The sequence below is a fragment of the Myotis brandtii genome, unplaced genomic scaffold, assembly GCF_000412655.1.
Source record: "Myotis brandtii unplaced genomic scaffold, ASM41265v1 scaffold825, whole genome shotgun sequence".
Lineage (NCBI taxonomy): Eukaryota > Metazoa > Chordata > Mammalia > Chiroptera > Vespertilionidae > Myotis > Myotis brandtii.
Genome location: NW_005371349.1, coordinates 2,869,645 through 2,892,956, shown reverse-complemented (window position 1 = coordinate 2,892,956; position 23,312 = coordinate 2,869,645). Strand labels below are relative to the sequence as shown.

The 23,312-nt window shown below is 59.2% G+C and overlaps 1 protein-coding gene across 2 annotated transcripts in view; it reads left to right on the top strand.

Moving 5' to 3' along the window:
* TMEM104 (transmembrane protein 104) overlaps positions 1-23,312 on the top strand; it is a 40,765-nt gene that overhangs the window by 11,272 nt on the left and 6,181 nt on the right. Inside the window, exons 6-8 of one of the 2 annotated variants that reach the window (XM_005884303.2) lie at positions 1,024-1,123; positions 1,533-1,638; positions 18,957-19,050. In XM_005884303.2, coding sequence (XP_005884365.1) covers positions 1,024-1,123; positions 1,533-1,638; positions 18,957-19,050 — 300 coding nt within the window. Of the gene's footprint in view, positions 1-1,023; positions 1,124-1,529; positions 1,639-18,956; positions 19,051-23,312 lie in introns of both variants that reach the window. The other variant, XM_005884302.2, reaches the window with a different exon arrangement.

Genomic DNA, 23,312 nt, shown 5'->3' with positions numbered 1-23,312 from the left:
TCGAGACTCCTAGGAGCAGAGCCGCCCTCAGAGAGCCCAGGAGGAGCATGTCCCGGCTTTCCCCTGGGGCCCCGGAGGCTTTTCTGAGCCACCGGCATCGGGAGGGAGCTGTCACTTCATTTTTCTTTCTGTTCCCCGTGAAGCCAGCCGCTTGAGATCAGTACCATCAAAATGAGCAGTCAGTCTGAACGGAGGTTTGAGACTGGCTGTCGGGCCGTGACCCTGGGGCTGCAGGGCCCAGACCTTTCTTCGGCGTCTTATAGCTGGAGGCACTCGGCGTTTAGCGCCGGTGGAGTCCTCACTGTACGGGGTTGGAGGCGGTCAGGGTGTGGGAAGTGAGACCAATGGGATCAGGACCAGAGCCTGCACTCCCAGCTCCGAGTGCAGGCCCCTCCTGCAGGTCAGGGGACCAGGGGACCAGGTCAGGTGACGCTTCGTAAGGAGAGTGGCCCACCTGGAGCACCGCTCCTGCTGCTGCCTCTCCCAGCACCTCTCCTCGCACGCCTGGCCACCGACCCTCCGGGGCTTGGCCATTGGTCTTTGGAAATTGAGGGCTTTACCCTCCCCATTGTAGCTTTAGAAGCTGCGCCTTCTGTTACCTTCTCTGCTTTTCAATTCCCTGGCAGCGTCTTCTGTCTTAGAGCCTGGGCTTGGCTGTAAAGGGGACCCTGGCCCAGGGGCCTCACCCAGGACATCTCTTCTCCCTCTCCCTCCTCTCCCCCTCCACCCCTTCCCCAGACACCCTGTCCCGAGCCTGAAGGTGCCTCTGGTTCCTCCCCAGCCCACGCCTCTCACTCACCTGGAACCTGTCTGGAGCCTCACTTAGCCTCTCTCGGGTGAAAGTCATGAGGAGATGTGTCTCCTGCCTGCATTACAGTGTAGCTTTGGGGTCGTTTTCTCATCCTTTTGGGAGAGAATAGGAGCCAGGAGAACCAAAAACTATGGGAGGGGTAGAAGCTGAGTCCTCAAAAAAAAATGCCGGCGCTCCTGTTGCTGCCTGACTGGTGACTTTGTTCCTTCCAGTGGGGGTCAACCTGTTCTATTTCTGCATCATCATCTACCTGTACGGGGACCTGGCCATCTACGCTGCCGCCGTGCCCTTCTCCCTCATGCAGGTGTCCTGGTGAGTGTCCCCTCCCACCCCAACCCCCTCGTGTCGCCACATGGGCTTCCTGGGCGGTCAGGGCAGGGTTTTCAGGGTAGAAACACACACCGAGTGAATCCGTCAGCACGACCCAGCCAGCTGTGCATACTGTCCCTCAGAGACCCACTCCACAGCTGTCCCCTGCCCTGCCCCATCGGGAAGGTGACTGGGAGTCCCCTGGGGGGTCCTGATGGTCAGACAGGAACGAGTGATGCATGCCCTAAAACCCAGGAATATGCGGTTTGTGGAAAGTCAGATTATTGGACCAAAAGCTGCTATGGGGGGAGTGGGGGGCTCAGTGGTTGCCAATGATTAATAATGTGGCCTGCTGTGTGCTTCCAGCCAAGCAGGGAGGGCCACTCTGAGCCACTGTTCTCTTTATCAGCAGCGCCACTGGCAACGACTCCTGCGGTGTGGAGGCCGACACCAAGTACAACGACACGGACCTGTGCTGGGGGCCCCTGCGCCGAGGGGACGTCTACCGCGTCTACTTGGTGAGTGGCCTGGCGCCTGCCCGCGGCCCCGCCCCGCCTGGGCATGTGGGCTGCCTCTAGCCTCTGGCACAACCCTCCCGAGAGAAAGGTCTGCGTGGCTCCACACTCTGCTCATTACTGGGGCCTTGGTCCTGGCCAGAAGTGGATCGTGTCACTAAGACTCTAGCCCCAGAGTGTCCTGGCGGCCAGCCTCTGTCATATGTGGTATGGAGTTGGCATTCCGATCATGGCCAGCTTCAGGGCGGCGAACGTAGCTCGGGTTTGAGGGGCAGTCTTAGCAAAGCCCCGTCGGAGTGAGTGCCAGGGCGACTTTTCTGGAGACGTCCATGCTTTGACCCCCCTCCTGGCCAGCCCAGGAGCATACGGTGGACCCAGGTTTCCCGCGGGCAGGCAGGACTGAGCCGTGTTAACTGGCTTTCCAGGGGGACCCCGGAGGCTTTTCTGAGCCACCAGCCTTCCCTGCCATCTGAGCTCCCCGTCTTCCCTGCTCCCCGCCCCCCGCCGACAAGGGAAGATGATGAATCTCCAGGCTCCTTCTTGATTGCTTTGTGCCATTGGGCGGGGGCGGAGGGGAGGAGAAGTAATAAGATACAAAACCAGACAGTTATTTATCTCTGCCTGCTTTGCGGGCGGGACTGAGAAATGTTTCTCTTTGCCTTTTGCAGTATCTATTAATATTCTGCTTCCTCTTGGTCCTCAGCCCTGACACACATTTAGGTGTGCTAGGTGACACACAGTTTGACACGTGGCCACTTAGCTGATTTGGAGAGAGCTGAGCGATTCGGGGAGCCGGCCTCTTAAGTTAATTACGCCTGTCCTGGCGAAGGTTCGCGCAGGCCTTGCCGGCTGTGTTGTTCGTTCGTTCGTTCGTTCGTTCGTGTCTGAATTCGTTAACCCCCGGGGCTGCTGAGTGGTTGTCCTGCCTTCCCCAGCCCCACCCCAGCGACCTACCAGAGGAGTCCTGTGGCCCAAACCCTGGGCGAGAAGTTTTCCCTCTGCATTTCCGGAGCCGTCGCGTGGTCTGTGTTTCTTCTCTCCCACGTTCGGCTCTGGCTGGGAATTGATCTTTTAGTGGAAATGCATCTGAGCTCCTACCCCCTTCCCTGCCTCCCCACCTTGGGGGTGGGCAGAGTAACTAGGTAGGGCAGCCAGGAGAGCCCAGGTCTGTTAGCCTCTTAGCATTGCAAGACAGTGATTGGTAACATTAGCAAAAGTACCAGGAAGTGTAGCAACCCATCTGGATCTCTAACTGGCACGGGCCGGCTCACACAGACACGGAGCACGTGAGCACAGGGAACGTGTGGGCAGAGGGGCGATGCAGAGCCCTCGGGTGGGTCTTTCCCAGGGGGCCGCTGGCCCCTGTGCAGGCTCTGCCCGGCACATCCCCCTCCCACGGCAAAGGAGATACGGAGCCTGGGAATCTTGGCTGCTGCCGTTGGCCGGGTAAATTATTTAGAAGCATCATCACTGTCTTACTCGATTGTTCCTGCACTTCTTCCTGCAAACCTTCCACATCCTGGAAGCCTCGCTCCCCGAATCTCAATAACTCCGACCGAACAGAAGGAACCTTCAGGAAAGCAGACGGGCATTAATTACTGCCTTCGCCGCCCAGATACGTGCTTATAGCTCCTACAGCTAATTGCCACCGGGCCTGCAAAAGCTGTAGAAACAGGAGGGGGACGGGGAGCGGACACGGCCTGTTCTCTCTGGGCTATTGCTGCCTCCCACCCTGCCCACTGCCGGCGGCTCGGGGCTGCTGGAACGTCTGCAGTTCCGACATGTGCTTATAGCTCCTACAGCTAATTGCCACCGGGCCTGTAAAAGCTGTAGTGGGGGACGGGGAGCGGACACGGTCTGTTCTCACTGGGCTATTGCTGCCTCCCACCCTGCCCACTGCTGGGGGCTCGGGGCTGCTGGAACGTCTGCAGTTCCAGCATGCTCTTCCCCACCCCCCTCACCTCCCACCCCCCCGCTTTGGAGAGTTCACGGCAGGTGGACCGTGCCTTTGTCTCCAGAGTTACTTCACAGCTTTGCATGTGGCTCCCAGGTCCCTGGCTGCTGCAGGACAGTGTCTCCCGACCCTAAGTACTGGGTGCTCTGCGTCCCTTTTTCTGAGGTGGGAGGGGCATAGCGAGTGGAGAAGGGGTCGGCAGGTGTGGGTTCCTTCCTGAGTCCTGGGCTCTCTGTTGCTCGTGATGATGGCATCTTCCCCAGCGGCCTCTTTAGATCATGGGAACCAAGGTCGTCCTTCCCCTTGCCCTCCAGTCACCCTCGTTCAGAAGGTTGTCCTTCCCTTCTGGAGGCTCCTGTGCCCCTCTCTGTGCCCCTCTCTACCAGCCGTTTCTGACTTTGCTGCCAGCCAGGCTTCACCCAAGTGTCGGGCAAGGCAGTGAGCGGACTTAAAGCGCCCTTCCGACCCCGGCACAGCCCTCTCTGTCCTGGGCAGAAGGTGCACCTGTCTGGGCCTGCGTGTTTGAAAGGGCCTCCTGATGACCACTTCTTCATTGCTATTCCGGGACAGTATGTTCTGGGGGATAAAGGTACAGGCTTTCATTTTGCGGTTTAATTTTCAGAGCCTGCTGCGTTGCACACGCAGAATGAGAATATTGGGGATATTAACTCCGTGTGCAGCGTCCGGACCACACACAGGGAGGGAGCTTTCTCTCCCAGCAGCTCCCGGTCCCCTCTCCAAGCCCTTGACCTTAACAAATGGAAAATTCTTCCTCCCCTCATGCACCTGGCGACCCCACCCACATCCTGTGAGTGCAGAGCAGCCGACATGAATCGGTTTCTCCCTCTCCCTCCTCGGAGGGGCCGCATCACAGGGTGCTGGGAGGTGAGGGTCCTGTGAGTCAGGTGGGCTCCCCAGGGCGCCCCAGCAAGTGGCCGCAGCTGGAGCCAGCAGCGACCCAGCCCTGTTACGAGGACCATGAGAACTGACATCAGGACCTACTTTCAGGCCTCGGCGTCTCATGACCCCACCCGCCGCCCCTCCTGCTCCTTTGAAGGATCAACTAGCGAAGTGCTCTTTCAAACCCGCAACCTTGCCTCCGGGCTGGGATATCTTGGGATGCTTTCTGCAGAGCTTCTGCGGCTTTGGTAGCAAACAAAGCCAGAATTTAGCATTTCATTCCTTCCTCTACAGTGAGCAGGCGCCAGGGACCGTGGTGAAGTGCTAGGATGCTACGTAAATCAGTCCAGTCCAGGCTCAGACTGTCCCCAGTGCCCGGGAACCAGAACATGGATCGCAGTCCCCGAGAGTCAAGGGCACGGCCAAGTGTTCCTGTTTCGCTTCCTCATACCCACAGTGCTTCCCAGCCTGCTCTTCACCTCCTCTGCCCAGGGCCTGGGCCCTGTCACTGCCTCCTCCTTTGCAGTGTCAGAGGGAAGCCTGGGGGGACAGTGGGACTCCCCAAGTGCTGAAGGCTCCTGGCCAGTCACAGGAGCGGCAACCACCATTCACAGATGGACAGGGGCTGCTGGGTCACCGGCAGCCCAGCAGGCACGGGCCGAGCAGAGCTGGGAGCGCAGATGGCAGAAGGGAGCTCATCCCGGCTGGAGACTCGGCCGCACACGGGCGGTATTGAGGGGGGGGCCCTCATGGGCTGCCTTGAAACAGGGCAAGATCACCCTGGCTTGCCACCCTGCCTTGAACGCAGGAGCTGTGAGAGCCACCTCCAGGGCATGGGCGACCGGGGAGAGAGATGCAGGTGCCCGGCCGGTGACCCGCCACCCTCTGCCGGACAGAGGGGTTCTCCCCAGACTCCCTCCGGAAATGCCCCTGGAGAAGCAGGTGTGTGTTAGGGGCCGAGGGGGAGTTCTGCCTGCTGGACTCTCTCTTCCTAGAGCAGAGAGTCTGGGAACCGGCTCAAGGTAACATCAGAAGGGTCCCCCGGGCCTTCCCTGAGAATTCTGTGTTCTCTTTCTTTGTCAGGAGGCGTGTCCTCTGATTCCCTCTTGGGTCCTTCTTACTCGGCGACACTTGCCACTGACCATCTGCAGCACTTAACCAGTGTGCAGCCCGCTTTTTCAAACCAACTGGTTTTTTCCTAAAACAGTACTGTCTGAGGGGGACACATCCTTTGGGGGGCTCTAAGGGAGCAGTGCACCCGGGCAGTGGTGTGCCGGGTCGTGACTGGTCCTTCTTGCTGGGGTTCGTCTTGCATTGGCGTAGCATGTTGCCAGCTACCTTCTCGTTTCTGATTTGGTCCTCGGACCACGCAGTAAGGTCCGTGACATCTTACCCCCATTTTATAGCAGAAAAAAAAAAAAAAAAGCTGAGGCTTGGAGGCTGTGACTTCCCCCAGGGCCACAGAGCTGAGGCAGAGCCTGGGGCCCTGCTCCTCGGCCTCTCAGCCACGTCCTCTGGCCCGGGTGACAGACCTGCTCAGCTAGCAGGGCAGCCCCGCTGCCAGGCCCAGGGAGGCGGGGGCCGGTCGCGCCTGGGCCTCAGCCCTTGGCGCTTGACGTTTGTGGAGGGCTGGGGCGACGCTGCCCGAGGAAGGTGCCTGTGCAGTGATCCGCGTCTGCACATCCTGCGCGTCACCGGATTGATTAGCTGTCGCTCCGGCCGCCCCTCGCTCGGCTCCTAGATAGTGAAGCGGCGTTGGAATAGAAGGCTCCTTCCCAAGGACGTGTCCCTCCCTGCCATGTCTCCCTCTGTTCTTTCAGCATCGCCGCCGTGCCCTGGGGCTGTGACATCTGCTAATAAGTGGGTCACCGCTGCCATCACTTGAATACGTATTCTTACCAGTTATGGGGCAGGAGGTGGCCTAGAGGCCTCACGACCAGTGAGGGGGGACAACGGCAGTGACTTCACAGGACGTGGAGACTCGGGGACACTGCTGTACACCTGCAGGGGCAGGCGCCCCAGAGCACAACTCCAGCAGGATACGGCATCAGTGCTGCCCGTGTTTGCATGGTGTCGGGGACCTGGAGTGCAATGAAGCCCCGTGAGCTAGGAAGGGTGCCCCCCACTGGAGGCTAGCAGGACTGGCAGGACAGTGAGCTGTCCTCGTGGGGCGTCTGGTGGGGTGGCTGAGTCTAAAACAGAGCAGGGTCTTACGCTCAGTGAACGGCCGGTGGCAGCTTCCCTCTCTGGCTGGCACCCCCCACCCCAAAATATGAAGCAAGCCGAGAGGAGATTTGCTCACAGGGGCTGGGGCATCCGAGCACCTCCTTCAGAGGAGGGTGCCTGTTCGGGGACCTACCAGGGAGGCCCACCTTGTTTCTTTCCCTTTCATTTTTCCTCCCACAATGCACTTCTTGTCAGCTCCTCCTCGTTCAGTTCTGGAGGCTCCGGAAAGGGCGGTGTGGTCTTGCCTCTCACTCTTCTCCCCACTTGCCCGTGGGAAGATGCCAGTCACGCTGGGCGGCCACTGTAGGTGCGGCAAGCGGAGCGGCTCTCCTGGCCACGCCCCTGCCTGGCCAACCCCAGGAGCGTGGTCTGCAGTGTCTTCCACCAGCTCCTCTGGCCTGTGTGGGCGTGACCTCTGGGGGACCCCTGTCCCCGTGTACAGCCCCTCAGTTGCTGACCCTCTGCTTTTATCTCATGATCCCGGGTCTCAAGGAAGAATGAATTTCTGCCCACACCCGAAAATGCGTGAACCCACTACCCAAACAGTCCACTCTGATGTTGAGTGAACTTGAACTTCAACCAGCGATCAGCCCTCAGATTGAAATGACTGACGTTAAAGGATTAGCTGGTCTCTTTCTTTTTCAAGAAAATCAATAATACAGGGACAGGCCGGTGTTTTTCTTTCTGTCTTTTTTTTTTTTTTCCTGTGGAGCTGTCTGTGGCTCCTTGTGGCTTGGTGTGCTTCCCAGCCCCAGCCCCAGCCTTTCTAGATGAGTCCCGATTACTCTGTCACTCACCCCAGCGCCGTGCTTTGTCTAGCACAGTCACCAAGGGACCTCGTGAGTCCCCATTATCTCATCACCCCACTGCCGCTGCTCGGTCTGGGCACCGCCGCCAGCCTTCCCCGGTGCCCGCCCCGCTGCTGCCCAGCATTGCTCTGGACCAGCCCCACCTTTCCCAGGAGGTGGGATTGCACCTCCCTAAGCCCCAGTACCACCGTCTGGGCGCCTTTGGGTGTTTGGCCCGCTCCGTCCAGCTCAGTGAGAGAGTTGTTCTCTGCCATGGTCGGTACCTGCCACCCCAGCTTAGAGGACGATGCTCAACCCCCCGCACCCCATTCTCCACGCTCCCAGTAAAGACACCAGGTCATGAGAACCTGGATCACTAGCCCGTGGGCGTGGTTTCTGCTGGACAATCCCCCGCCCCTCCCGCAGGCCTCAGATGCTGCCCTTTGGGCTTAGTCGAGGTCCTGCTGAGTAAAGGGAACGTGGTTCTGGCTCTTGAATTTTGCCCCAGACCCCGTCCCCACGATGGCAGTGTAAGTGCCCCCCTGCCCCATCTCCGCCTCCGTGGTCTGGAAAGTAATGAGTACATCTTGCAAATACCACTCGCCCAAGCAAGCCGGCTTTGTTCCTGGGCACGTGGGAAGAGGTCCGTTTGACTTGTCTGGTTTCTCACCCTTTCTCCTGGTTTCTCACCCTTTCTCCTTGTGCCATAACCTTGCCGCTGCCCCAAGCATACTCAGCCTTACTCAGCGACACTTAATAAACCCCATTATGTGAATATCCAAATGCATAAAGCAAACCAGGGGGTGGCGATGATTGGTTACAAAATGAGTCGTTACTTTACAGCAGGGCTCGCCACGGGTTCCTCTTCAGCACTTAGTTCCCCTCATGCGTGCGTTTAAAATGTTACTCTGTGAAAACGGAGCCTTTATAAATTGGATGTTCAGAAGCCCGGCTCTTGTCTAGAGAGGCATCCACATGTTCATGCACAAAGGTGCAGAAACCTGAGCCCCACTTCCTGCAGAAATAGGCATCGTGGGCAGCCCACCGGCAAGAGAGCGCTGGGGATACATGCCCGGGCTGGAGGCTCCGTGGAGCCTAAGGACATGCCCACGGCCTACGCTCCTGCACAGGCCAGCTTGTTGGGAAGCTTCCAAACCCGTCTCCGTGGGGAGCCTCATCCCTGCGGGGACCTTCTGCGCTGCGCTTTTCTGGGACCGTTTTTATCGCACGTCACCCCGGTCCAGGCAGCTCGGAGTTGAGGCTCGAGCCTTCCCTATCAGGGAGTCGCCCCGTTGGGGTGCAAGCCTGGTGCTCCTGGTCGTTGACCCGTGTGTGTTCAGTCTTTGCCCCTCAGAAGCTGCTCCAGGCGAACTCCTGCCGCGCTGCCACCAGGCCGTCTCCGCTCTGCGGCCCTCCGCATCCACACCTCCCATTTCTGGGCCAGGAGCTAAAAATGGCTTTGTATGCTATAAGGAAATGTCCTGGTCGTTGATTTCAGATCCCCTGCTCCCCTCCCCCCCCCCCCCCTTTTTTTTTTTTTTTTTTGCTTTATTTTCCCAAAAATGCAGGGAAAAACTGTAGTCTAAAGAATCCAGCAGCCTCCTCATAGTTCTAAGTCATCTGGAATGTCCTTAAATATTTTGTGCTAACTAGAATGAAAACGATGCCAAACCCATTTCCTCCCCCGGCTCCGTGTCTCCCTGACGCTCAGCTTCCGTGGATGAGTGCAGGGTCCTGGCGAGGGCCCTGCAGCTCCGTGGGGCTGCGCCTCTCCCTGAAGGCAGCGCGCTCTGCCTTCCAGGGTGTCTGTTAGAAGCGGAATCTGCTGTCTTTCTGGATGGTGCCCCAGGGCCTCGGCAATAATTGTTTAATTAAATAAAGCACTCATTCCAAAGTAATAACCGTGCCCCTCCGTGGGGCTGGCTTCCTAGCCGGCAGCCTGCCTCGCAGACCGTGCAGAGGATAAAAGTGTCTGTGGGCACGTTCTCCAGTCTGCAGGCTGGCCCCGAGGGCACGGCGGAGCGGAGAACCCCCGAGGGTCTACAGGAGCCGCAGAAAGGTGCCTGGGGCACGGGCATGATGGGCATGAGGCGGAGATGAGCAATTAGGGCGCATATTAATGACTAATTGCTGATTAATTAGCATGAGCTCCGGATGCCGGGTAGATTAGCTGAGAATGGACCAAGGTCCATTTTAATAAGCCTGGGGGGAGGGGGGGTTGCTGAGCAGATGCTCTGTGGCAAGTGTGAGCCCAGGGCACAGGCCGCGGCAGGGCATAGCGGGTTTGCCAGGGGAAGAAAGAGCTTCCTGTAGGTGCGATTGAGACGTTCTCTGGAAACCGTGACAAGATCAGGGAAGAGGCTGCTGGGCCAGGTGCTGGGTGCTGCCCAGGGCTGGAGGACACACACACACACACACACACACACACACACACACACAACCTGGGGCATCCAAGCAGTTCTGGCACCTTCCTCCTCACCAATGCGGGCAGGTAACCGGCCTCAGGAGCCCGGCCCCGCTCTTGCCCTTCCCCCAGGTCAGGAGTAGGAGCCTCCACTGTGTCTCAGAGTTTGGTTCCAGGACCAACTGGCATGAGAACACCTTCAGGCTCTGGTTAAAAGTAGAGATTCCTGCCCTAACCGGTTTGGCTCAGTGGATAGAGCATCAGCCTGCGGACTGAAGGGTCCCGGGTTCGATTCCGGTCAAGGGCATGTACCTTGGTTGCGGGCACATCCCCAGTGGGGGGGGTGCAGGAGGCAGTTATCGATGTTTCAAACTCTCTATCCCTCTCCCTTCCTCTCTGTAAAAAATCAATAAAAATATATTTTTTTAAAAAGTAGAGATTCCTGGGTCTCACCCCAGGCCCCATGGAGCAGAATCTAAGGCTGCAGGGCCAGGAATCTGTGTTTGGACCAGTTCTGAGGAGGGTCCCCTAGAGAACCCCTCGTAGGCGTAAATGGTGCTGTCGGCCTGGCTTCCCTTAGAGCAGCAGTTCTCAACCTGTGGGTCGAGCCCCCTTTGGGGGTCGAACGACCCTTTCACAGGGGTCGCCTAAGACCATCGGAAAACACATATATAATTACATATTGTTTTTGTGATTAATCACTATGCTTTAATTATGTTCAATTTGTAACAATGAAATTGGGGGTCACCACAACATGAGGAACTGTATTAAAGGGTCGTGGCATTAGGAAGGTTGAGAACCACTGCCTTAGAGAATGGCTGCCCCAGTGTATCTGTGAAGGCAGCGCTGGGCCTTGCCCCTACCAGGGTCGGATGGTGACCAGGTTATTAGTAAACCCTGGGGTCCATGCCGCAGGCACTCGCTGCGGACAGACAGCGTCGCCTGCTCTGATCAGACGCTTCCAGACTCTTAGGGCTCCAGCACCATCCCTTTGCCAGTGGCTGCCTTGTTACCTGGGACCGACAAGTCCCTCTGGGGTCCCTGCGGATGGTGCTCTGGGCTCCCTCTCGGAGCCCACCGTGTTTCAGTCACTGAGTGTCCACGAGGGAGGACGCTGGGGCGTTGGTGTAGTTTCTGTAGCCAGTTCCACAGAGCAGTTCATCAGCTAGCCTGGCGTGCTGTCTCCTGCCTTCCCGCCTCCAAGGTTACTCAGTGCCGGCAAAGACTCCCGTTCCAATCCCGCTCTGTGTGGGTCTATTTCGAGGTCGCACGTCAGCGGGGAAGGGGTGGAGCCAGCTGGGCTCCCGTGTTCTGGGCACCTGACTCCCTTCCCTCCCTGCCCCCAGCTCCAGCTCAGCACCCCCACCGCCACCGCCCTTCCTGCACCGACAGCGGTAGAGCTAGAGCGAGTGAGGAAGGGAAGGAGCGGAGAGCATCTGCAGTGATCACCTGGCACCTCTCCTCGAGCGGCTCGAGCACCAGGCAGTGGAGGTGACAGAGAGCGATGGCTCTGCCTCCTCACAGGCACCGCAAGCAATCAGATTCCTATGGGAAACTAGAGATGCAGACAGACAGCCCTGCAGGCTGAGGCTCATGGGGCGCGCACACCGCTCATCACCAAGGGTGTCTGAGCAGCCGGGTTCCTGGCAGGCAGATGGTGGCGAGGGCCGGGGGTGGGGGAGCTTTTTTCCAAGGGGACTGAGGAGCAAGATTGATGGCCCAGAGGCTCCCCACACCCCCCCGTCACTCATGACACAGTCCATGGGGTACAGAGCACTCCCCAACCTACCTGTTCCCAAGTCCTGGTGTTCTAAGGACCTGTCAGGACCAGCTGGCCCCCCTCCCCAACGGCCACGGCCGTTCCCAGCCCTGAGTCGTGTGGCCAGGCAGGTGAGTTCCTCCAGCTTTCTCTGTGCAGGGCAGCCACCCGCCTCCCGCAGGCCAGCCCTCCAGGAACAGCCCCCGGGGGAACCGTGTGCCCATGCTCTCCCTTGGCTGGCATTCCGCATAAATGGTTTGATTCTCCACCAAAGGTTTCAGTGGCTAAAAGTGAGAGCCTGTAAACTGAGCCTCGGTCCCGGGAGTTTTCATCTTTGCATCTGCTCACTCAGCCCACGGAGAGGAGCGAGGTCGCTGCTCTCTCTGAGCTTCCAAGCTCCCCGCGGGGAAAGCCCTGCCTCCCCTATAGACCCGTTTCCTTTGGCCACAGAGGGCTTATCGCCGCCTGCCCTGGACACGTCACCTTCCTCGCACCGGTCCCCTGGGGCTCGCTGCAGGGACCTGAGGGCGTAGCCACGCATTTACCACCGCAGCCCAGCCGGGTGGACAGGCACGTTCTCTCCCTGCCTCCCAGACCTGTGGCTCAAAGGGCGAAAGTCGTTTCAAACCTCCTCCCCTCAGCAGAGAGGACCCCCACGCAGGGGATGCACTATGTGCGTCCACAGCCCTGCTCCCTGGCGTCCGCCCTGGCCCCTCCCAGCATGAGGATGGCCCCGAGGTCGTGGTATTTCATTCTTTCAGCCCTAGTGACTCCAGTGCATCCGACTGTCGTGTCCCTGCTCAAAACCCTTCAGAGGCGCCTCTGTACAAGGCGGTGTCTGAGTTCACGTGGCACAGTCTGCTCCAGTCTCCTTCTGGGACTTTCTCTCACCACTGCCCCACCTCGCTGGCTAGTGTCCTCCGAAGACGCCCTTCACGTGCCTTGCTTCCTGCAGACGGAGCTCGGATCCCTGCCCGAGACTCCTGCAGCACACGCCTGTCCCCTCCCGCCGTGGCCTTCCTGGGACCTGTTCATGGGACTTGTGTGCGTGTTCTGCTGCTCTGCCTCACTGTGAGCTCCACGGGCAGGGCTCTCCTTACCCACCTTTGTGTCTGGAGCCAGCCTGGGGCCTCACAGCGACTCGCTCCGGGAATGTCCGCCCTCGGGTGGCCTGCCACCGCTGGGTCTGTGGGCAGGTTCTTCCGTCAGCCCTCGACCTGCTCAAGCCCAGGGCTCACCACAACTGGCGGCTACCACTCCAGCCAGAAAAGCTCCATGTCTCGCCGGCCCCTCCTTTCCTGGAGGCCCGGGTCACCCTCTGCTCCGCACTGCAGGACAGGAGCCACCCACCCTCAGCAGGGCCATAGGGACACCCTGCCTTTGGGACAGGAGGTGGAGGGGGGCTCACCACCCATCTGTCTCTCTGACATCTCTTTGGTGCCTGCAAGGTGAGCAGTGAGGTGTTAGAGCAGGTGTCAGATCTGGTTCTCCAGGCACAGGCCCCAGCCTCCCGCCTCCCACCTGTTTCACGCCCCTTCCCACAGCCTCAGGCGCACGCACCTCGGCCCCTCCCAGCGCCTTGTCATGTCCTGAAGCCCACCTTGTCCAAGTCCGGCCTGTCTTTTCCCCTGGACACGGGGTGTGCTCTCTCATGCAATGAGGAGCCAAGCTGTCCTTTATAAACCCTGGTGGCTGACAGTCATTGAGTGAGTGACTGTGTGGGTTTTCCACAATATTTATCTTTTCCACCCAAACCACAAAGGTTGCAGCTTGAGCATCAAATCCTTGGAATTCTGCCCACCATCCAGTACCATCTGGCCTTTCAGCTGCAAAAGAGACAACACAGGCCCACAGTCTTGTCCAATAAGAAGGCCAGGGGGACCGCAGCGGTGCCAGGCAGACGCCTTTGGGCCGGCCCAGCCCCCGAGGGGCCTGGGGGGGATAGACCCCCTCCAGGGCATACCCACTGCCTGTGGGCAGGCAGGGAGGCGCCCTGAAAGGGACTGGGCAGGGGGCCTGAAGCCCGTTGTCCCTCCCGGGTCCTCGCTGCCTCGGAACTCGCCTCCCTCTTTTGGATGAAGCCCCAGACGTTGTCACTCTCGTTGGGAAAATAAAAACTCCCAAACCAAAATGTTCAGAGCCACTCAAGCAATAAAAATAGAATCCTTGAACATGTCTTCACTGCACTTCAAGGACGCGTGGAAAGTTCAGTTCCCGAGGAGGGAGGGGCTCCCGCTGCGTTGCCATTAACCCCAATTAGCTCTTAACCCCCAGCTCCCCACAAGGACAGCCCTGTAGTCTGGGCATCAGTTTCCTTTACCACTTAGAGTAACCTCCAGGGGCGTCCAGACCACGCAGCTGTGCCATCGGCACGCTGCCCTCTGCGCCCCAGCGAGCCCCGACCCCCAGCCTGCCTCGCCGTGTGTCCGGAGTGAGCAGTCAGCCCCCGCAGGTCCGCACTCGCCGTGCAACCTTCTAAGACTTGTTGCTTCCTCACCCTGTTAACAGAGAGCGGGAAGGCGCTCAGTGACCCGCTGGCCTTTTATGCTGAAACTCCGGGGACTGGCAGGAGGGGTGAAGGGGAAGCCAAGGCCTGAATTCTTGGCTCCTGGAGGCTCCATCTCACGACATGGGAGCCACAAACAAACCCTTTATTTTCACAGGGAAATAAAACTGGCCATCGAGCAAGTCAGCTTCAGTTTTATTTATTTTTAATATATTTTTATTGATTTCAGAGAGGAAGAAAGAGGAAAAGAGATAGAAACATCAATGAGAGAGAATCATTGATCGGCTGTCTCCTGCACACCCTCCACTGGGGACCGAGCCCACAGCCTGGGCATGTGCCCCTGACCGGAATCGAACCCGGGACCCTTCAGTCCGCAGGTCGATGCTCAATCCACTGAGCCAACCCGGCCAGGGCCAGCCTCAGTGTTCAAGGATTCTATTTTTATTGCTCGAGTGGCTCTGAACATTTTGGTTTGGGAGTTTTTATTTTCCCAACGAGAGTGACAACGTCTGGGGCTTCATCCAAAAGAGGGAGGCGAGTTCCGAGGCAGCGAGGACCCGGGAGGGACAATGGGCTTCAGGCCCCCTGCCCGGTCCCTCTTCAGGGCGCCTCCCTGCCTGCCCACAGGCGGTGAGTATGCCCTGGAGGGGGTCTATCCCCCCCAGGCCCCTCGGGGGCTGGGCCGGCCCAAAGCAGTGCCTTCGCGCCTCATGGCCACTGCTGGCCTCACGACCCTTGGCGTTCGTCCCCAAGGATGCTGCCCTTGGCTCACGTCTGGGTCAGGGGACAGGCTGGGAGGAATAACCCCGGCTGACTGTCCTGTCTTCTAGAACATTCCCTCACAGTTACTAGTTGCAGAAGGTAATTGGTTACCGTGCTTAGGGCATTTGTCCTGTGTAGTGGCCGTCACTGTAGCACGTCCTTCTCTTCTATCTTCCCTTTCCTCCAAGAACAGCGCGCTCTCTATCACCTCCCCCCCTTGAGGGGAGAGACATGGACTGTGTACAAGGGGACCTGCAGCCCTGGGCAGCGACGCGATCCCGGGACAGCTTGGACGCGGCGGGGTCGTCAGCAGGAGCAGCTGGGGAGACGGGCCTCGGCTGATGCGATGGATCCGCAGGCGGAAGGCGGGGCCCCGAGGGTGTGCAGTCTGTTCGCTGGGGTTCAGTTGGGGATTGGCTCCTAGTTTAAGTTTCCGTTTTGTTTCTCTGACCAGGGAAACATGCAGAGGAATTTGGGGATGGGGAGAGAGGCATCTAGCTGCTTTGCTTTTGTGCTAATGTTGACACGCGCACCCCCACTTTCCCCTTTTGTGCAGTTAAGCAAAGACACAGTGCGTGCCTGTCCTGGGCTCTGGGTGTGCAACAGGACTGAGTGGCGCTGGAGCCTTCCCCCCGCAGTGCGGTGGGCTGTGGGGGTAACACTCGAGGAGTTGGAGGGAGGCAGGTGGGGGACGCAGCTCCGGCTCAGCAGGTCTGAGTTGAGAGCCCCTGACTTACAGATCCACCTCTTAGGGAGCACCGCGTGTGGCTCCCATTCCCTAGCTGGGTGCTGGCTTTTTATTTCTTCTTTTTTAAAAAGGGAAGGGACAACAGAAGGGGCCGCATGTGGCTGTACTGCGTTCAGAGATGAGTTCTGTCCGTGCTGGACCATCGGGACGCTGGGGCCCCTCTGTCCCCTGTGCCCCGCCCCCTTTCTTCCTGAAGACCTGGCAGCCCCGCGCTGCTGCTCTGGATCCTCCGTCCTTCCTTCCCCAGTCGGATGCAGCCCTGCCGTTGCCCAATGGCTCTGGCTCATTTGCAGAGGACACCTGTTCCTCGATGAGCCCCAGCTTGTGCCGTGCGTCTGGGCCTGGGCGCACTCTGGTGTGGGAGCCAGCGGCCGGTCTGGGTGCACTTCCTTCAAGTGGCCCTGCACCCACCCTCCCCCGCGGCACGGTCAGTCTGTGGTCCTGAGCATTAAAAGAAAAAGAAACCACATCCCAGCTGCCGCCCAGCCATGGATGTCGCAGCTGCTGAGCAAACAGGGCTCCCAGAAGAGCCCTTCACCACCTGTTCCCACTCGGAGGCTAGAACTGGACACGGAGTGCCCGGCGCGGGCAGGGGCGGGCCCTCGTCTGCGGGCCTCTCGACTCTCCTGTCACTGCACAGGCACCTCACGGGCAGCTCTTACTCTGCCTCCTCGAGATGTGTCCCTACGTGCGGTCTCTGTAACTAGAGCAGCGGTTCTCAACCTGTGGGTCGCAACAGACCATCGGAAAACACATATATAATTACATATTGTTTTTTGTGATTAGTCACTATGCTTTAATTATGTTCAATTTGTAACAATGAAAATACATCCTGCATATCAGATATTTACATTACGATTCATAACAGTAGCAAAATTACAGTGATGAAGTAGCAACGAAAATAATTTTATGGTTGGGGGTCACCACGACATGAGGAACTGTATTAAAGGGTCGCGGCATTAGGAAGGTTGAGAACCACTGGACTAGAGGATGCTCTCATGGGCTGGATCCCGTCCGACAGGCTTATAAGAATGGGACTCCTGGGTGGTAGGGTCTGGATAAACCTCTGCTGGGAGGAGGACGAAGGTGGGTTCAGCAGGAGATGGCCTCCTGGAGGAAGGGCCTGTGCAGCCTGCGGAGGTGAAATCCCCTGCCTGGGGCTGGCTCTGCTCCTACCGCTCCCCGCCCCCCCATGTTTACATAGCGGGGCTTTCTAAAGCCCAGTCCTGAGCCTTCAGAGATGACAGCTGACCTCCCGCATAGGCCACCCCCAGGAAACCCCCAGCACCCACAGCTGGAGCGCCCGTTTCAGTGGGAGACATCACAGGTCTGAGGCGAAACGCCGACCACCTCGCCCTGGGCACAATAGGCGTCCAGGTCAGGCCACGGTCACTGGGGGACTCTTGTGCCCAGTGGCTTCATATGTGTCTTCACATGACAACCCCTCCCGTCCCTCAGAAGGGAAGCTCATCGGTGGACGGTCTCCCTGAAGCAGTCATTTTCCTAAATGACCCGCTGACGGTGCTGCTCACAAACTTGCTCTCAAAGCGGGGGGTGGTCCCGCCCCTTCCTGGCCCCCAGCCCCCTCCCTGGCCTGATGAGACGCTTCTGTCTCCCCGGAACAGAAGCAGATCTGGTGCTGGGCCCCAGCGGAGCGGAAAACTCTTGCCAGAAGCCTCCCAGCCCCGTGGACCACGGCCAGGCCCCTCGACCCCCGCTAATTAGAGCCTTCTCAAGCCGCCACTTTAGTCCTTCCTGTCATTCACTCGCACAGTGATGATGGGCTTGGATAAGAGGTCACAGCTTGTTCCACATCCTGCTCTCCGTGCCACGGGGGCGGTGGAGGGGCGGGCTCAGCCCCCCTTCTGTGGGGTCCCGCCTGCCTGGCACAGGGCAGACCCCGCAGCTGCGATATGTTCACCCAGGTCACAGGACCGGGCCGGCTCCCCAGGGTGGGCCCCGCTCCCCACACTCGCCTTGGGAGCCGGCTGGCTGCATCTCTCTGGCGAGTGTCATTAGCATTAACGTGGTAAAATGGCACCGTGTAAATGTTAATAAGGTCTGATGCCGCCGCCGCTTCCGAGTGGCAGATTGGAAATGGTGCCATCAGCGCAACGCCAACCAGCGGCGTTTAATTCCTCTCTCCCTGAGCACCCAATTTGGCGTGGAAATCCTCCCCTCCCCCTCCCAGCCCCAGGCTCCGAGGTGCCGCCTTTACCCCATTTTCTTTTGCAAAGAGGATTCGCATTTCCCTGTTAAGACAGGCTTTGGATTTCTTCATTTTCTTAAAGTAAACATTCGCTCTCCCCTGTTCTCCCAAGAGAAAGAACCGAGGAGCCCGCAGTGCCCCCTTCTCGGTCCGGCTCCCCACTCCCAGACTCTCCACGCCCCCTCCCGGGTGCGGCCTGGCTCTTCTGGGGCTGGGGTCCTTCTCCGAGGACTTGCCCTGGAAGCCACGGGCTCTGTTCTCCCTGCTTCCCCTTCTCTGTCAGGTAAAAACATTGCTGGTTGCCTGGCTGGCGTGGCTCAGTGGTTGAGCATCGACCTATGAACCAGGAGGTCACGGTTCGATTCCCAGTCAGGGCACATGCCCCGTTCCGGGCTCCATCCCCAGTAGCAGGTGTGCAGGAGGCAGCTAATTTGTGATTCTCTCTCTCCCTCTCCCTTCCTCTCTCTGAAATCAATAATAAATTTTTTTTAAAAAACACACAAAACATCGCTGGTTAACGACATCCTGATTGAGCCTTTCCTCTGAGCCCTTCAGAAGGGCGCCCCCTCCCCTCCACTGTGTTGTCAGGACCCTGCCCCCCCCTCCCAGGAAGCCCTGAGTGCCCGAGGCGTGGCTGGTGCCACTTCCCACCCTCCTCTTCCTGCCGCCTCAGACCTAATCCACGCTCGTGCCCACTCAGTGCCAGGCTGTGCCTCCCTCGTCAGTGTTTGCTGAAGATAAGTGAATGGGTGACGTCCCCAGGGTGTCGCCTGGGACTTGTCTGGAAACCCCTTTCCAGAAGTCTCAGGACAGTGAGTGTGAGGATGGGCAGAGAAGCGTGGCTCTAGCTCCTGTGCGCATGACACGGGAAACCCACACGGATGCCGTCTGACCCCGGGGAGCCTCTGCAGTCCAGGTGCACCTGGGTCAGGACTGGCCCGGCCCGGGGCAGCGGCTGCGTGAACGGTGTGTGGTACACACACACACACACACACTCACACACACATGGCGTGCCCGGTGCGGCCCGGCCCCTGTGTCCCCCTCACTCCTGTGTTTGTCACCCAGGCTGTCTTCACTCTCCTCCTGGGACCCTTCACCTTCTTTGACGTCCAGAAGACCAAGTACCTGCAGATCCTGACCTCCCTGATGCGATGGGTCGGTGAGTCTGAGAACAGCTCCATCTCTCCCTTCTCCCCTCGGCCCTTCCTTCACCCTCTGAGACAGCCAGGAACATGGTGTGGGTTCTGTGGGCTCCCTTCCCCGGGGGCAAGGAGGGCCCGTGCTCCGCCTGCCTTCCTACTGGTGGGGAAATTCAGTCCCGAAAAGTTACGTCACTTCACGATCAGGTAGTGTGGATGGAGCTGGAGCCAGGCCTGGGACTGCGGAGTCTGGGACCAGCCTCTTTCACACGCCCGCGCCGGTCCCTCCCCACTGACCTGGACTGGAGGCTGGACCCCTAAAGGCCTGGGTTGGGGCCCTGCTCCCTTCGGGCATGAGAGCTGTGCCATCAACCAGTGGGCGTGGCGCCCCCCATCGCATCCCCAGCCACCAGGGTGTGAAGACCCCTCATCCACAGTGCCCTCTGACTGCCTGGCTCCCCTCTGAGCAGGAGCACTGCTTTCCTGGGTGGGGGGTCTCCCCTTAAATCAGGTGTGTGGTGGGGTGCTCATCCATTCCCCCACTCCATTCTGCCAGCGACCCTGGCGGCCTGGGCTGCTGACCACCTGGACCCAGGACAGGAGGGTGTGGGCTCCCTGCTGCCCCCTCGGCTGGCATGTGCTCTGGGACCAGTTGCACGCTTGTTTTTTGTTTTGTTTTAATATATATTCTTATTGATTTCAGAGAGGAAGGGAAAGGGAGAGAGAGAGAGAAACATTAATGATGAGAGAGAATCATTGATTGGCTGCCTGCACACCCCACACTGGGGATCGAGCCCACAACCTGGGCATGTGCTTTGACTGGGAATCGAACCCATGACCTTCTGGTTCATGAGTTGACGCTGCAGGCTTGTTTTGATCTAAAAGCAAAACCCACTGTTGCTGTTCTGGTGGGGACTCCCCCTTCCTGTGAAAGAGGATGGTCCCAGACTCCCTCTGACCCCTGTCCCCCACTCCCTCTCCCAGGCGTCCGCCCCTCATCGCTCCGCATTGCAGCCGGCGCTCAGCACTAGGTCATGACGAGCTCAGACCGTTTCTGATCCAAATGATTTCCAGCAATTCTGGCACCTGCAGTCCCCTGGTCCCCACTCGGGATGACAGACCCCAGCGTAAGGGGACTTCCGCCTCACGGGAGTCCTGGCATCTTCAGCTGGAAGGGACGTGGCCGTGCTCCAGGCCAGCCGCACCCTGCAGGCCATGGGGACGGGAGCTGCCGATGGGAAGGCTCCCACGCGCTCAGAGCTGCTCAGTGGGGTCCTTAGTGCTGGGAGTTCTGCCTTGGCTTGAGCCAGACCCCCCAGCCTGTAACTTCTTCCCGCTCTTGGTCCTTCCTTGCAAGGGAATGGGCGCGGGCTGAGTGGTCTGGAGGGTAAGCTTTGGGGCCTCTGTAACTGGATGAGCCTGTCCGTCAGCCTCCATCAAGATGAGGGACAGGAGGACACCTGGGTGACATCTGGGTGGGGCGAGATTCCTGTCTGCCCCATGCATGGGTCTGAGCTGTCCTCACCTGCAGGGTGCTGTGTTCACGTTTCATTCACGAGCCCCAAAGTCCTGGGTGAAATGAACGCAACCACCTGGGGAAATGAGCATGCGTTGCTTGGAACATGAGGGTCGCGCCAGCTCCAGGGGCACAGTGTGGGCATGGAGCCTCCCTGGGTGCAGGAGGGATTGTGACCAAAAGTCCGGGATCAGTGGCCGTGTCTGCGAACCCTAGTGACCTTCAGAAGGAGTTTTCTCAGGAAAGCAGCGTTTAAGGCAAAACCTTCTCCCTCCTGGCCTCCCTGGCTTAATCTGCTCTCCCAGCAGCCGGGCCCAAAGTCCTGAAAACCTGGCCCCGCGGCTCGGGATTGGCTGCCTTGGCGATGGGAAGGGGCTAGTTAAACGCCGCCGGTGCCCGGCCCCTCTCCCTCTCATGAGGCGGCAGGAGCAGGGGGCGGGGGGAGGGATGCCGTGCGTTAGCTGGCATGATGGATTCCCGTGCCACCCACGAGGGGATGGCGCGGATAATGACCGTTAATGGCCTCTGTGGCACCCCAGTGCCTGTTCAGTGTAACAGAGTCCTCTGATGAGCAATACGCTCATTAGAAGAGAGAAGATTGTAAGAGGGTGGGGAGGAGGCTGACTGGATACGAGGCTCCCCCAGATTCGGGTCAGCACAGCCCCCACCTGCAGAGGAGAGGCAGGCCCCGGGGGCCTCCAAGGGAATGGAAACACCCTGACCGCCCCCCCCTTGCCCCCCCCCCCTACTGTTGGTGTCCTTGAACAGAGCAGAGTCGGCAGCTGGGTTGCTTTAGACAACCCACTGCTCTTTGCCAGGGCTCAGGCCACCCAGCCCAGGTGACCCATTCTGCCTCTCTTTCTCCCAACCAGGGCCCCTCCCCCAGAGCAGCAGGGTGGCTGCTCGTTGGCGCAGGGACACAGTGGGAATCCTCGGGGTCCCCACACCCTGGAAGCCCCAGCCCTCCCAGGGAGGCAGCCCCTGAAGCGCAGCACGGCCAGTGGCAGTGGCCTTGAGAGGGTTTGAGGCGGAGCCCAGCTCGTGAAGGTCACCCACATCATGTTTGGGAGGTGACATTGTCTGGGCAGCGTCCTCTCTGCAAGTCATTTGCCTCTTTTCTCCCCTTGATCCGAGAGATAGCCAGCAGCCTGTCCTCCAGAGGCTCTGGGTGACGGCACCGGCAGTTTTCTCCGAGACAGACCTCTGGGCTTGGGAAGTAAACCTCTCACGTAAGAGAAGGTCGCCCAGTCAAGTCTAAAATGCAGCCCAGCCAAGGGGCCCATCCCCAGCGGGCACCGTAGCCCCTGGGGCACTTCTCCTGTGGAGCTGTGAGAGACAACAGCGCAGCATCAGGGGGTATCGGGGACACCAAGCACCCTGGCCAGGCCGTCCCACTGTGGGAGGGGCTGCCTGCCCCCTGGGGGTCTGCAGGCCGTTGGAAGGGGGGCTGTGAAGGGCGTCTTCTCTAGCCCAGGTGCACCCCAGGTGAGGTTTCTAGAACTCCTCAAAGGCAGTGAGCACCAAAGCCTTGTCTCTCAAGTCGGCACCAAGTTGTCAGTTATAATGAACTTGCTTTTCACGTTGCCTTTGAAAAGCAGCTGCGCACCGTGGCCCCGTGACCCTCCGGCACACTCCCCTCTTCCCTCTCCCGTCTCAGGGCCCAGGCGTCTGACCGAGAGTGAGGCGCTCAGGGTGGCAATAAGCTGGCTTGGGTTCTAGAGAAACAAAAGGGGAAAATGAGCAGCAAAGGAACTGGAAAATCATAGATGTACTGAGCCGGAAGCTTTCTTGTGCTTAATTAGGAATTTGTTCTGCCATCTGTTGAAACCCCAGGCGGGAGGACTGCAGGAGCCCGCCCCGAGCAGGCCCCGGAGCTCAGGGCCAGCCCTGCTTTCTCCGCACCCTCCGCCCTCCCTCAGCCATTAGCCGGAAGCCCCTCGCGCTGCCCCAATGGGACTGAGAGGGTTGGATGGCCTTTTCGAATAGCACTTGTCGGCGAAAATGTCAGAACACGTAGGACAGGTACCAGTGTTGATGCATTTCTTTTGCTCCCCAAACAAGTCCTGGGGAGACCAGGCTGGTCAGTCTGGCAGACCCAGGCTGCAAATGCCTCTGAATTCACCCGTGCAAGGAGGGTCTCCGGTGGCCATACGGCCGCTCACCCCCGGCAGCTGCTTCAGGTCAGCCACAGGCTCCCGAGCACACAGCATGGGCTCCGGCCAGCCACTCCCTCTGCACCTCCTCCCCGTGTGCGCTTCCTGAACAGGCCAGCGCTGGTCCCGGGGCAACCCCACTGCCCTGGAGGCGGCCTGAGCCCCAGAGAAAGGAGAAGCAGCCCCCACACAGAGATGCCGGAGGCTTCCTCTGTAGCTCCTACCGCTCTCCCTGTCAGTGGCCAGCAGACCAGGGTCACCCAGAGAGACGCAGCCCAAAGTGCTGTCCTTCATGCCCCCAGGCCCAGCGGCTGTGGCTTTAGAGCCCACGCCCCAAGCTGCTCAAATGATGAGTGTAGACCAAGCGTGTCAGACTCGCGGCCCGCAGGCAGCATGCCTCGTTTATGTGGCCCATGTTAGCCTTTGAGTTTGTCATGCTTGGTGTAGACCTTTCCCACCTGGGACACTGGCTGGGAGTGTCACTCCTTCACTCCCATTACCAGCTTCCCCCAGAGACGCCAGCAGACGCCTCCCAGCTGGGGACACAGACAGCTGGCTCTGCTCAGGGCGCCCCATTTGGCGTTATTAAAACACTGATTCTTTCTAATAAGCA